Source organism: Manacus vitellinus, unplaced genomic scaffold, assembly GCF_001715985.3.
Source record: "Manacus vitellinus isolate BGI_N305 unplaced genomic scaffold, ASM171598v3 scaffold_50_pilon, whole genome shotgun sequence".
NCBI lineage: Eukaryota > Metazoa > Chordata > Aves > Passeriformes > Pipridae > Manacus > Manacus vitellinus.
Genome location: NW_021940612.1, coordinates 1,692,128 through 1,707,874, shown reverse-complemented (window position 1 = coordinate 1,707,874; position 15,747 = coordinate 1,692,128). Strand labels below are relative to the sequence as shown.

Below are 15,747 nucleotides of genomic sequence, written 5' to 3'. Positions count from 1 at the left end.
CTTGAGAGTATTTATGAAACCGGAAAAAGGATTCTTTCACCAACTCTGCCTCAAAACTTGCATTAAGAGTGAGGCATTTTAATGCATTAAGAGTGAGTAATTTTAATACTTTAATCTATGATTACTTATATATTATTACTCAGATTAAGAAAGTTTCATGTAGAATTGGTGTTGCCTTGTTTCTTGGGGGGAGTTGTTCTTGCAGATTGTTTCCCTTGGTTTAGAGCATATGCAGGCTGTCAGTACAGCCCCAGTAAAGCTGGATTTATGACCAGACTGCAGGTTGCAACAGTAGTTCAGTTCTGTAGCAACAGCTGATAATGGCTACAGAGACCTACAGAACTGAGTGGAAGAGCCAAGTTACCAGTTATCTGTTAGCCAGTCTGCACTAGCAAATGGTCTATGCTGCTATAAAACAAAATACAACTTAGTTTTAAAACCTTTAATCCCTTAATTCAATAATTCCTATGATTTTATCAGTTTACAGAAATATCTTCACAATACTGAATAGATAACTTGCAGAAAATCAGTTCTTCTTTGCATTGCAAATTAACTGTCATCCCATCTTAAATGTCTTTACTGCTTTGCAGCTATGTAGTTAATGTAAAATACTTCCAGGGTGCACAGAAATTAAAAAGGTACAGAGCTGAGAAAGTTTTTAGGAATGAATGTGAAACTTCTAGATTGAGAAATACAAGTATATAGAGACTACAGGAAGTATAAAGGTCAAGGAGAGACTATAGGAAGTACAAAGATCAGGAGAGCAAGGGGCAAAACTGCAGAAAGGGATGGTGGTTACTGCATAAGAAGAGGGATCAAGTGCAAAAATATGCAACAGAAAATTGTAGACAGCTGCAAGAGTGTTAAAGGTGGTGGTGGTGGAGTTGTGTGTTACTGAATGGTGGTTGTCATCTCTCTAGTTTATGTTAGGGCAGGTAATTGTCTTTTGCACATATCAAAGTCTGCTACCCACAGGCTTCGAAAGAATTTTTAGAGAAAGGACTTGCAAAAGAACAATGAAGGCATTGATAATGTAAAAAGCACAGGCTTTTGAAACTTACGCTGTGGGACATGAAAAGGGCTTTTTTTGTTGTTGTTGTTTTTTGCAATCTCAGTTGTTAAGTCCATAGGCATGATAACACACAGGAATGCAGCCAAATTGGAAATGAGAAAAATGGATCTGTTTGAGAATGTGGCTTTCTTCCAAGAGAGGCATTTTTCTTTGAGACACTTTGTTAAAGGAAACTGAGAAAGGGAGAAGGCAAGGAGAGATGTGATACTGTGCTGCAAGTGCCTAGAATTATAGCAAAATAATTCTGATATAAAATACTACTTACAGATATATAAGAATTGCCTGAGAGGGAGAAGACCTGAAAAAGAATATTTGACCAAGGAATTAATCCTGTGAAAATTACCTGAGCAATTTCTATATGACTGTTGGACCATGGCAAGACAGAAACTGGTCTGAAGTTACATTTTAAAAACAAAGATCTCTCCCACCTCTTTCACTGTAAAGAGACATTGGAATTTATAGTGGCTAGGCTTTTTTTTAACTTCGTGATTTTTAAGTTAATAGGATAATTGAGTCTGCCATCAAATATTAATGCTGCATGTCTAATATATTCAAATTTGACTGACTAAAGCTGTGTTCCTAACTGCAACTTCAGTGCAGATAATGTTAATGTGACCCTGTGAAATGCAACAACATTTTTGGTAAGACTTTGCCTCTTATTTTAAAGCATCAGAAGTCATATCTTCAGCTCGTGAAAAATCTGGAACCCTGTGCACTAAGCAGCACAGACATAAGGAAGAAATTGAGAGTACACAGCATGGCTGAAAATTACATTGCTTATGTCCACAAGGTGCTTAACTTCAGATGGCAACTATCTTCTGAGAATTTTCTGCCAGGGGCAACTTGGGGGTCTGGAAACTATCACATGGCCTAAACCTCTCCATAAATTGAAAAATGACTATGTCATTAGTTGCACTTTGGCTTCCTTATATAAACACACTCATTTTCTTGTTTAAAGGCTGATAAATAGTTATACTATGATGGATAATGATGAAACTGAGCTGGAGAGACATTAGGTAAACAGAGATGTAATCTACAGCAGAAAAGCAAAGCTTACTACAGCAGTAACAAATGAGATATTTTTGTTCTTTGCAGCCTGAGCTCTCCAAATAAAACATTTTAATGCTGTGTTTTTAATGTTAGAACTGTCAGACTTCCTAGCAACTAGTCTCAACCTTTTATTCTTTTTGAAATATTTCTCAATAGCACAAGGATGCGTATGCTAATACTGTAAGTCATGAATTCCTCATTGACTGGCACACAGGCAAGTGTTTTTCATTGAGCACTCTGGGTTTATCTTGATACATGTTGGTACATCCATTAAAACCTTTCGGGTTCCTTTCGGTCTAATTTACCAGGTGCCCAGACATAGTGACTGTATTTCTTGAGGGCTGGAATGAGGGATATGTTTAAAATGTTTATATTTCCCTTGACCTAGAGCTTAAAAGCCCAAAGCAGAACTTAATCAGTAAAAGTCCTTATCCATTTCTTAAAATATGCAGTGCAGCTTAAAAATACATATGCTAGCACTTTTGTGTAATCTATATTTCTAAAATCAGGTATATTGCAGTGGGGGTTGTGAGGGGTGGTGTTCTTCCACAGTAACACAAGGAAGTGTTAGAATTATTCAAAATAGCTAAATCTTCCTGGCCTCAGTTTCTGTAGACTTCTTGTGCAGCCATTTATTTGTCACACAGTTGATATTCAGAGACCAAGCCTGAGATTAGATTCCAAATTTTACGAAAGGAGGTTGGATTGACTCCTTACCTTAGCTTCCCTCTTAGATGAGGCTCAAGAGAGTGCCAGAAATGAAAATGACAATACATATCAAAGTTTTCTTCTGCTAACAGTCAATTCTGTCTCATTTGATTTTTTTTTTCTCTGACATCAATTGCAGAACAGTAGGAGGTGGAAAAGTGTTACAAGAATCTGGGAATCAATAAGTGGACAAATAAAGCTGGTCATTTTAGATTAAAAATTCCCATATGGAAAAAAATTGCAAACAAGAGGCACAGATTTAAATGGAGTGTTAATAAACGCAGAATTTTGGACAGCTGCAAACCAAATTAAACAGATTTTATTTTTATTCTTCCAACTTGGAAAAATAGGAGGTGGTTGAAAAGGGAGATTTTTACTGTAATAGGCATTTTCCTTTTATTAGTTTGTCTTATTTCCGTTCTGTTTAATCTATCCTGGGCCAGGTCATTCCATGCCTGACAATACACATGAAGTTATTTTATTTATCATCAACATAGTCTTTACTTTTGTGCTCTGAGAAGAAAAAATACCTATTTATATAATGAAATGCAGAATGGAAAATTACAGAATATTTAGTTTAAATTCATTGTTCTTTGTCAAGTTAGTGTAACCCTACCAGATTTGTCGTTTTAAGGTATACTCTGTAAGACATAACGTGCATACATCTGTATCTCCTCCAGCTGTGGAAAAGGAATTACTGTCACAGTAACAAAGCTCAAAACAATTAAGGAATGTAGTAGTGTTTCGGTGGAGGTATATGTGGAAGCCCAAGAACTAAATGGGTTTCAAGTTGAAGGTTTCAAACAGGACATTGAGTCCAACCTGAACACTGCACAAGGGATGGTCGGAAAGACTGAGAAGAGCAGCAATGTTGTGTTAGTCCATGACACTACCCAGAGGCCCACTTCAGGATGGGCTGCCTTTTGATTTGCTCTCTTGGGCTCATTCATAGCTGTAGTGTGTTGGCACTGTGATAGTCCTCTCTGACAAATAATGCTTTGGCTTTTCAAGATGCTTATTGTTTTTTTCCTAGGTAGGTGGACATCCTAGAGCTTAACATATCTGGAGTTACTTTTTACAGCAATTCAGTATGAGTATGATGATTCTTTAAAAATGTAGACTACAATTCAGAGACTAAAAATGTTACTAGAGAAAGACACAAGTTAGATAGGTACTGTGGATTTCACAGAATCATAGAATGGTTGAGGTTAGAAGGGATCTCTGGAGGTCACAGGGACATGTAGAGCCAGCTACCCAGGACTATGTCATATGACTTTGGAATATCTCCAAGGATGGAGACCCCACAACTGCCCTAGACAACCTGTACCAGTGCTTGGTCACCCTCACAGGAAAAAGGTGTCACCTGTTCAGAAGGAACCTCCTGTGCTTCAGTTGGTGTCCACTGGCCCAGGTCCTGTCACTGTGTACCACTGGAAGGAACCTGGCTCTGTATTCTTTACACTCTCCCTTTAGGTATTTGTACACACTGACAAAATCTGCTCTGAGCCTTCTCTTCTCCAGACTGAAGAGTCGCAGCTCTGTGAGCCTTTGCTTATAGGAGAGATGTTTTAGTCTCCATTCTTTTCAAGAACTCCAAACAGCTCTTCTGTTTCCTGTTCTAATGAAACTTATGATTATAGATTAAATAGTCACAAGAAGAAGTGAAGTTATGCCATTGCTAGGAGTCTTTTCAGGATTGATCTAGCTAAAAAATTACATTTAAGTCTGTTACTCAAGAAATAACTGCTAGTACATGAACTAACAGTTCATGTGAGAGCTCTTAGATGTATTTTTTGTTTGATATGGAGTAGACTCTGGAAGAATTTATTTCTTTCCCTTGCTTGCAGAAAGGCTCATGCCAATTATTTCCTAATGTAACCTGCTTAGCAGCTATGCACACAGTAAATGTTTGACATTATGGTCGATGATGATTTAAAAAAAAACCCGACCAATTGAGATACTGTAGTTTGGACAATAGTGCGTGTTAGAAAGGAAGGGTTAGTGGTTTAATGTGCAAGTATTGGGGCAATTGGGCTCGTTTGAGGCCTTTCATGATACTTGGTGGCATGTTAATATGTTCAGTAGGCATGTAAGACTGGAATTTTCAACTGCATCTTTTCTTTTGTTTCAGATAGTAAATCTTATTGAAGAAACTGGACATTTTCACATCACAAATACAACCTTTGACTTTGATCTTTGTTCACTGGACAAAACCACAGTCCGTAAACTACAGAGTTACCTGGAAATGTCTGGAACCTCCTGAGGATTCAGCATCTGGCTGCATCAAATACTGCTCTTTAAATGACATATGTAGAATGATGCAACCAAAACAGAGGGGAAAAAAAACTAGGCAATCCTCTGCAGCTTTTATTTTTCCTTAAAGACAGTCATCATCTCTTGATAAGGGAGAGGAAAAGTGACCAGACTTAGAGGACCACTCTTTCTCAAGAAGAAAATGCTCTGGAAGAGTTTACCTGGATAGCCTTGAAAAACAAACACAGAAAAACAAACAAAAATACTTGTTCTTAATGAATGTGTATGATATCATGTATCTCTCTCTGTGGTGTTCAAGTCCACAAGATGAATGCATGTTCAACACACTGCCTTATTACATAACTGATCTATTTATTACTGCATACATGTATCCTAAAGTCCATGAGTCATTGAGTGACGCTACCAGATGTTGCAAGTAGTGAGATCCTATGTGTGCTCTTTTGATGCAGTACTTTCACAAGCCTAGTAACCTTATTCATGTTAAAATGCCACTTCTGGCTATCTTTCACTATCAATTAAAACACTACAGGTCTTGATTCCACCTCTGCAGTTCCAGGAAACAAGATACAAACTTAGTGACCAAACAGTGGTTGTATATTTCGTTTCCTGTCTGCCACAGTGAGTTGGACCAGAGCAAGTTGGACCACAGCTCCTTCATTCTGTCCACTTATTAATCTTGACCATGGTAAAAAAATGCACCAAATAGTATCATATGACTTGCCGTCTAGCCTCAGTGAATAAACCAATAGGATTTTTAACAAAAAATGTTATGTATACTGTCATGAATCTGGCAACTTTTGCAGTCTACATTCTTGTATCTGTTGTAATGTTACAAAATTAGATATATATTAGAGTGAAGGTGTTCTGCAGGATCGTCATAAGAGAATATACTGGTCCTGTCCTTAAAGAAGATGTTGTAGAAAATTCTTAATTTGGAGCTATTTATTACTATGAATTTCAACACTCTTCTGCTGCCAGTGCGTGACTCACTTCTACCATAAAACTCTTTGCGTAACATTTTTGTTTGCCCATATATTATATGGTCTACTTAGTTTGTTTTGGGGATTTTTTTCTGGTTTTGTTTGGTTTCTAAAACTGCTAAATTAAAACCTTTTATTTTAAAATAAATATGTTGTTATACAGTTACATGTTGGAATAAATACATCTATGATATTGTCTGTATGTGTGTGTTTATATATACATATATACTGCACCTGTATATATATATGTGTATATATATACACACGCGCGCGCATATATGCTTTTTACACTTCCCAGATTTTGGTATCTGTTCAATAACTTGCTTGTGTTTCCAGAAGAACTTCTTGTCTATAAAAATGAGTATTCTTTCATAGCATCTATTATTTCTTAAAATCAGGATCTTTGTTCATGCGTGATCAAATGAGAGGATATGTACTCAGTTTCACATCAATGCTTCATGCTCTCATATTGCTGATGGTTTCTTGATGGAATCATCACCATTCTATTAGAAATGCAAATTCCTAAAAGAAAAGAGGAAAGAATTAAAAAATACTTCTGGATGCAAAGGTTTATTCAAGTTTACCAGCCTAAAAAATGTATCTTGTTACTGGACAGGCCAGTATGTCGTGTATGCTTATATGCCACATGTAGTCTCTATGTGTAGAGCTGAACAGTAGTAGCTTTATGACTTACTGTTTCATGTGCACAGTTTGTGCAGCACTGAAAAACTATTGGGGTTATTTCTTATTCAGATAGTAAATCTTAATACTGTTTCTTTAAGTCCAAAGAAAATTTTACACTTTACTCTTTTTGAAAGGGCACGATATGTATTGGCTGGGGGGCTTTTTTCTTATTTAAGATGTTGTTTGATCACACTCCGCAGGAAGTCCTTCTTAGGCTTCCAAAGAATAAGTGTACTTTTTCAGTAATGTTATGACTCTTATTGATGATTGGCATGAAGCATACTTGAAACGTTATGTTGTTCTTTTAAGTCCATGTCTTAATGTGCAATTGGGGAGGGGTGAAGGAATGGGAGTATAATGTTAACATTACTATTGACAGAAGGCCGGTGATAATGGGGAAGGGAATAGGGGTGCATGTGAAGGGGATAAACTTCAATTTTTATTGATTGTTTTATATGAAAATGTTTGGAAATCTAAAAGCAACCTTAAAAATCTTTGGTCTACCAATGTGTGTTCAACTTTCCTGTCTTTTAGTTATACCAGATGTATATAGAAATTTGTCCATTTTGACTTTTCTAACTAAGTCTTGTGGTAAAGACTCATTGAGTTTCAGAAGGGGATACTTCTAGTACGACTATTGCACTGTTTTTTTAGAAATGGTGAAATGAATCATTTTATCCTTTAAATATCAGATAAGCTTTATTATACACTGCGAACAGGGGTGGAAGAAAAGAGAAACTGGGAGAATAGGCATAAAAGGGAGAAGACAGCAATTACAGTATCAAATCAGTGCTGAATTTCGTGCAAACTGTGGATTGTACTTAAACTCTTAAGTTTTCTAATTAATTGGGAGAGAATAAAATAGACTGCAGGTGTCTATCTGTGTACTGACTTTTTCACAAAATTCTGATAGAAATAGAGCTACGAAGTTTTGATCTAAATTTAAAAGTTTACTGTTTTCATCTAATTATGTATACAGAAACAAAATAAATCCATGTTCACTTAATTTCTGACATTCATATTTCTCATAAAGAAAAAAATAGAAGATACCTTCCAGACTTTAATGTCTAAGAGCACTGATCTTTGGGATGGGTTAAAGTGTTTTGGCAAACATTTTGGAGTTTTACTTAACATCAAGCTATTTAAAACAGTTATATGAGAGAATTTAGATTAACTCATTGCAGTGACCAGGTAGAGGTTAGCAGTAACTTCCAATATCTAAAGTAATTTTCAGCATAAGTAAGTCACTGTTACTAGAGCAGTAGTTGTATCCAGTAGCAAAGACAGTTTTCATCTCACAAGTAACTTTATACATCAGAAAGTGAATGTCCAATTGGTTGGCAAGGTTTAATTTTTGGTATTTTTTAGAAATCTGAATCTGCTGAGAGGCTTTACAAAAATTTCAATATTGTTTAGATTTGAAGGCCATCTTAGTCCATGCTAAAGAGAAAGAGCAAGAAAGGAGGAAGAGGTATTCACTGAAGTGAAGAGAGTCTTCCAAGGTAAAAGTAAACCCATGCTCAGTCTTTAGCCTTTGGACTGTAGGAAGCAGTTGATCATTTCTTTCTCTTCATTGGTTTGGTCTTTTTAGGAAAAGTCTGTGCTTTCAACTCAGAAACATAGTACATAGAGTACAATGCATTTGGAGAGCCCAGTATATTTCTACTGAAGTTTCTTTTAGTCTCTGGGAAGGAAATCACAAGTTCTTGGGTTTTGCCTGGCCCATTGTTTTTCTTTCCCATTCTCACAGTGAAATAAAGTACTTTCACAATCTGCTTTGAGTCCTTGGTCCTTACTTGGTAACATCTTCCTTTCTTAGAAACTGTACCAGTCTTTTGGGCCTTTTGAATGATCTGTTGATTTCAAGACTCTTTACTTAGTTTGCAAAATTGATGGGAAAACTGTAGAATTGTTTGAAGTGAAAATTGCCCCATTCAGTTGTTGTATGCATTATCCTACTCCAGACATTGCTCTGATGGTAGGATTCACCTCATACCGTCTTTGTTCATACACACCATATCCCATCTATTACCACTTGTAGTTTAATGACAAACTATCTTTTAGCAAACTCTTGTTTCAGTCTATAGAGTCTGTTTTGTGTTTGCTCATTAGTCCATGATTTGCAGAAATTGAGCATTAAGATGAAAATTTTATCAGATTTTCAGCCACAGTAGGAGCTAGCAGAAACTGCAAAAATAAGCAGTACAAGACATGTTCCAAAGTTTAACAGGTGTGAGGCTGTGTTTCTGTGGGCCTCAATGGTTTTCTTAATTGTTAGACAGTGTACAGTGGAATGTAGTGTACACCAGGAAGCTACTCTGTACACTACTGGAAGAAGCTTTACTTCTGGGCATAAAAGGGTTACCAACAGATGACAAGGACTAAAACACATATATCTGCAGTGCATTTGTGCATGCTTGGGAGTTAATCAGGACATTAATGCTGCTAAACCAATGGCATTTACAAGGCTGGCTCTGTGTCTGGGCAGATAAACTAACATCAAAACACAATCATGTAAGGGCCTTGCATATGACTGAGCAGCAAGAAGTGCCACTGACTAGACAGCAAATAGAAGAATTACCACAGTGAAAACAAAGCCTGTGGGGGAAGAATGACAGAAAAAAAGTGTGAAGAAAAGATGTTGTAATACAGCTGCTTTTGTTCGCTACTGTAAAATCTGGTGCAGTTGTTGCTGACTAGAGAGAGAGGGAGATTGAGATTGCAGCTTCATACAAAACTCTAAGCTGTTTTATTGTTTGAGTTGCTAATGTCTGTTTCACATTTTGTTTGTGTTGCATCTGACTTACATTCTATGTTTTATCTCAGCCAGATTGATTGTACTGCACAGTGATAATCTTGCATTTTTCATTTACTTTTAATTTTTCCAGTCTGGAAGTTTGAGCAAAGTCAAATGTAGGCCTGTGAATGCAGCAGGGGATGTATTTTTATCATCATTCAGTATAATTCTGACTGGAAATAACTGTTTCCTGAATCTTCCATCAAATGGGTTATGAATTTTGTATGTTTCTTCAGAAAACTGATGCTGTAAAGCTGAGTTTTCTGTTAGTAAACTTTACCCTTCACAGTAAGAAATAAATTATTACCTTTTATCATTGCTCACAGGGAGACAGAATGCAAGGTCTGAGTCCTATTGAGGAAATAGTGGGTTTGTGAAGATGTCAGTTACATGTTTTAAGTAAGACCTAGAAATAAAACCTATCTCTTTAGGGGAGGGAAAAAAGAAAAGGAAGTATTTGCTAAAAATATTTCTACTCTGATAATGCTGATTATGTTTCCCTTTTAAATCCTTAAGCATCTAATGGCCAGTGAAGTGACTACATAGAAACCATGAGAGAATCAAAGGTATTGAAAATATAAGTAAGTTCTATTAAAAGCCTGGCTGCAAGGAATAATATGGTTGTAATGCTGATACTGCTTTCAGTGCAGGGCAGACATTCCTAGCACATGTGGTTTGTGTATCCTTGTCTGAGTGGGTGGTCTAGAAAATGGTGCAAAATGCCGCAGGACGGCTTAGTTTTTGAGTGGTGCAGAGGAAACATTCACGATAGGCTCAGCCAGCATCATGCAGGCTATCCAAGATGAAGCAGTTTTCTTTCAGCTTTCATGAGCAGCTAAATTTTTTCACTTTGCCTATTCAACTAAATATTTCAATTCTTTTTTGCAACGCTGTTATTTCCCCACTGTAAGTTTCATGCTTGGTAGGAAGCTAGTTAGGTTTGGGGTGGAGTTATTGTGATGTGGTTGTTACTTTATTTGGGAAGGACATAAGAAGACAAGTGGAAAGTGGAAAGTGCCACCCCTACCTGGCTTTCAGATACAACAGAAACCTTTAATCACCAGCCTTTAAACCTGACCACCCAACAATTTTTTTACTCATGTAGCTATCTCCCCACCCAGACCTGATGCCTGAATATGAAAATACCATGGCAGAATCTGTTGAAACTGTTACTAAAATTGAAGTAAATGACATCCACTGCTCTCTGTTTTACTCTTGATAAACACAGGATGTCTGCTACTTGCCACAACCACCAACTTCATGTGCCTGAAAGAAATTTCCAAGAGGGTTAATTCACTACATGAATTTCCCAGGGACTGAGAAGAGGATAACTGGCTTGTAGTTCACCAGATCACCCTTCTTTTCTGTTTCTAGGGAATGGGTACCACATTTGCCTTTCTGTAGTCATCACCTGTCCAAGATGTTAGGCAGTAGCTGTCCTGAGGTATCATCCAGCTTGCTTAGTACCTTTGGATTTTCCTTTCAGGTCCTGTGCACCCATGGGGGACAGGATTTCTCAAGAGATGTTAGAAATCCTCATCTCCCAGTTCCTCCTTTCTTCCTTGAACTCTGTCCCTAGATGTAGAGGCTTGGGAGACCATATCAGCAAAGGCCAAGGTGAAGAAGACACTGGCCATCCCACAGCCTCATCCATGGTCATCTGGATAATTAGGAGTGGGACAGTTATTATACCATAAATCTTGATCATGTAGTCTGACCTGTGACTGCTGTGCAGTTTAGAGTAGGAAAAGCATCCATCATCCAGTCTGGGCAATTTCTTCTCTTGAATGGGGATGCCAAGTAACTAGTTACAAGGATATTCTGGCTCTTCCTATTGTCAGAGCAGCACAAAGTGTCTGGAAGAGAGCTGAGGATGCATTCTTTATCGGAAAAAAATAAACAGAGAAATTATTTACTGAGTTTCAGTGGGGTTTTTTCCCCCCCACTCTGACTCAAGACAAGTGCCAGAAAACTAGGCTATGAATATCCTTTTTAAATGAAATAACAAGGAAAAAATCGATATATAAACTTAAACTGATTAATCAAATGCAAAGTTTTTTTAGCAATGAATTTAGTGTAACATAAAGGCTTAGAGAGAACTGTGGTCTTCTTTGAACTTTCCCTTGAGGACTTAAAAGAGGTTGCAAATAAAAACTCTGGACAATATTTTTCCTATGTTAGGAGGTTCTCCTAACAGCAAGAATCTTTGCCTTAGTGACTTCTTTTACCATAAAAGGTGAAATGTAAAACTGGAGTAAAGCTATAGAAAGACTTGAAGTAATCCAGGCTGATGATATGATAAGTAGGAATCTTAAAACCCAACAGAAGTATCTGTTTGGCTCCAGGTGATATGGTGAATGAGTTTTTGTGTCCAAAATGTCATTAGTGGTCATTTATGTTAACTATCTCCATGATATATTCTGAATTTCTCCTTGTGGTTGTTCACTACTGTGTGTAGCTGAAATGTCTGAATGATATTTGGTTTTAATCTGAGAATGCTACATGACAGAAAATTGTCCCTGATTCTCTGTCCCTAAAATCAGTGACCTTCACTTCATTTTAATGTCCTGTTTGGGCTATTCAAACTATATACTTTTAGTTACATTAGTACCAAACTGAGTCAGACCCCATTTCTCCTTTGGTACCTGCAGGGCATGGTTTTCTTTTTCCTTTAACTGCAACTTAAGCTTCTAATTTAACTGTCTGTTCTATGTTTAATCTGGGTATGTAAAGTATATAATGCAGTATGGATATGTTTTCTCCTTTTTTTCCACTTAGACATTTGTTCCTCCTACGAAAGTACTTAGTCAGGGATCACAGAATATCTTGACTTGAAAGAGACTCATAAGGATCATCAAGTGCAACACCTTGCTCCTTGCAGGACCACCTAACATTAAACCATATGATGAAGGACATTGTCCAGATGCTCCTTGAGCTCTGATAGCTTTGTGCTGTGACCATTTCCCTCAGGAGCCTGTTCCAGTGCCCAACCATCCTGTTGGTGAAGAACCATTTCCTAATGTTCAATCTGAATTTCCCCTGATTCAGCTTCAATTCCAATTCCATGTGTCTTAGAGTTGGTCTTCAGAAAGAGGAGATAAACATGGTCCAGAATGGTTCTGAATGTAAAAGCTTGCCCAAATTTGACCTCTAAACTTCAGTGGAAGCCAGAATGAATATAAACCACTTAGAAAGAACTCAGTTGCCACTGCATCTCAAAATTGACCAGGGGAAAACATCTTGTCCTCAAGCACTGAAAACTCAACTGAAATGTGTTCTAAATTAAGGAGTTATAGATGTCTAGTTTTCTTTAAATTGAAAGAAGACAAGAAAAGGGACCATTAGAAAATCAGTGAAACATTTAATACATGCCGCTCAAATATGAGGTTGATCAGAGAGAACAGAAAAAATAGGTAAGATCCCCATTTGCAGTGTTGGTGCAGTGTAAAGGGTACAGGTACATACAAGAAAAAGAGGTGGAAGATGCTTTGTTTGAGGGTGTGAATAGTTGTGACACCAAAGTTGAAAACTGATTAATAAAGCCTTCTTGAAGTCACTGGCTTTTCCTCCTGGAGGGAAAGGAGGCACATGACATACCCTCATCAAGGAGCTATGAAAAGAACAGAGAATACTTGTCTCCACAACTGTCCTGCCTGCAGGCAAACAGGCTGAGAGGAAAGGTACTATGTGTCTACTAACAGGAAGGAGGGAATGAGCTCTGATGCTGCTAATTACTTTCAATGGGAATACCATAAGAAATCATTAGGGGTGAAGACGGCTAGAGACAGTCAAGAATGCAGGGTGTTGACATATATGCAACTTGAGGTGAAGGAGGATGGGGCATTAACATTAGTGTTAGAATTTACTTTCATTAGAAGAAAAAAATCAAAGGGCTGGTGTGGATGACAGTATGTTAATTTACTAGTGAGAAGAAGTAAGAGGAATGCGAACCAATATAATGGGGTTTTGTGGGGCTAATCTTCAGAGAGTATCTGTTAGTGAGGAGTATCAGACATAGTTTTGTGGACATTTACAAAATCCCAGAATGGTGCTTCTAAATGTGAAACCGACACACTGTTTCTGGTGTTCAAAAGCTGACACACAAGAGCAACCTGTACTCTAAGAAATTGAGTCAATATAGAAAAATGACAGGTTTTCTTTACTTGGTGAATGATGGCTGTATGGAATACATTTCTAAGAAAAGCAAGTTAAACAGTCATTTAATGAGATCGGGATATCTTGGTTGGTTCCAAGGGAGGTGAAGATGCCAAAGAAGCAGGGTGGAAAAAGTTCAAAAGTGAGCTTTTGATATTTTTCAGGAGGTTTAAATATCTTTCCCTGGCCCTAAATTTTAGTATGCTCTTGCCTCTGATTAACCTTTTGCCCCTGATATGTGTCAGAACAACAGCACCTTTATTAAATTCTCAGCAGAGCTACTGATTCATTGTGTCCTACTTAATGTCTATTGGTAATCCTCCAGTTTATCTGTGGTCTTTTTTTTTTTCTCTTTTTTTCTTTTCCTTATCAAAGTAACAGAAACAAAAAAATAGCACTCAGACTATTCTGCCTTGTATTTCAGCCCCAATTGCTGAAACATGGTAGAGAAGCAGTTTCTTTTTAACCAGTTTAACATACTTTGTATTGAATATTGGATTTAAAAGCATCAAAAGCATTTAAAAGTCAAAGCTTGCACTCTCTTTTCTAAGATGAAAGAAAAGCACTATAGGTTTTTATGCCTCACTGTTCTACCATCTCTGGAAGTGCACAGGAATGACAACCATTTCAAAATTTTTGCCAATACAACGTGGTAAAATTTTCCACAGTATATGAGTGACATTAACATTATTTTTCAGAAGGGTCCCCATGTCACTGAGGCTTTTACCCTGTTTTATGCTCCATACGCATAAGTATTTTATGTGTCGTTGTAGTGGGTATCAATTGCCCAAACTGTGTACCACAGTATGGGGTCCGTACAACACCACCGATGTGCCTCCTATTGGATGTGATTTGCCTGAGTCTGTACCAGTATTGGACCACAACCTCTAACTTCAAGCAACGAAGAAACAGCAGTAGATCTCTATACTTTTGATATATAATCCTCACAACAGTCCCCAGAAAGGTGTGATAAACCATTAAAAAGAAGAGTAAAGAATTCAGCCACAGTATGTCAATATTTATTCTTTCTGTATCACAGGGGGAGTATACAGAAAACTCATTCAATTAGCTATACTTTCTGTACAGCCTGCACTCAGGAATTGCAAAACTACTCTGAAAGTAGTTTTGGCTGTTTTGCCAAAATGCACCTGTTTTGGCTGCTGTTTTTTTCCTAAAGGTTTGGGGAGTTCAGCTTTTTTATTAACATTTCTTATGACATCAAGCCCAACCACTATCCTTTGTTAGTGAACACCTGAAGATTTGGGATTGTATTTTCTTATTATTGCTGAAAGTGTTAAAAGCTGATTGCATATATCTAATGAAAATTTAATGGATATTAGTAGTTAAATTAATGGTTAATAGTGTAGGCTCTTTACACCATCTGAAACTCTCAGGCAAAGGTTTTGTCTCCAAATTTAGGTAAGTAAACACATGAGTTTTTATAGATTTGCAGAAAGCTACAGTAGCTGAAATAGGTTTTGTAGGGAAGATGTTTACTATATACCCTACAGCCTCAACTGAAACAGTTATTAAGTCACTCATTATCACTCAGTGTAAATCACTTTATAATACTTTGAAGATTAAATTATCACTTATACAGCACTGTGAGTAGGCACAGCACTCAAGGGTCAGAACCTCAAGGAGAAATTCACCATCTAAATAATATACATATCTATTTATACACAAAAAAACCCTTTAACAACATAAAAAATTGAGGTGCCCAGGAGCAATTGCATTGAATTTGTTGTAAGCAAAAGCACTGTCATACCAGGGAAAGTTAAAAATGCCAACATATTAAATTTGTGTGCTGTGCTTTTAAAAACAAATAGATTGATTTACTGAAACAGAATCAAATACTATTCTCTTTCAGTGAATCTCCATTTGCTCAATGTTTGTTGGCTTTACAGCCCAGGTCTGATTCCATACAGTGTCATAGCATCACAGCCCTTGGGCTGGAAGTGTGAATGCAAAACTGCATTCATTGAAAAGGTCTGCAAGGTATTTTCACATCTGAGATTGAAAGCTGA

General features: G+C 37.1%; 1 protein-coding gene across 4 annotated transcripts in view; it reads left to right on the top strand.

Moving 5' to 3' along the window:
• MLLT3 (MLLT3 super elongation complex subunit) overlaps positions 1–5,373 on the top strand; it is a 116,445-nt gene extending 111,072 nt beyond the window's left edge. For all 4 annotated transcript variants that reach the window (XM_029962935.1, XM_029962934.1, XM_029962933.1 and 1 more), the window contains one exon: positions 4,962–5,373. In XM_029962935.1, coding sequence (XP_029818795.1) covers positions 4,962–5,093 — 132 coding nt within the window. In that variant the 3' untranslated portion in view covers positions 5,094–5,373. The remainder of the gene's footprint in view (positions 1–4,961) is intronic.
• The last annotated feature ends 10,374 nt before the right edge of the window (positions 5,374–15,747 follow it).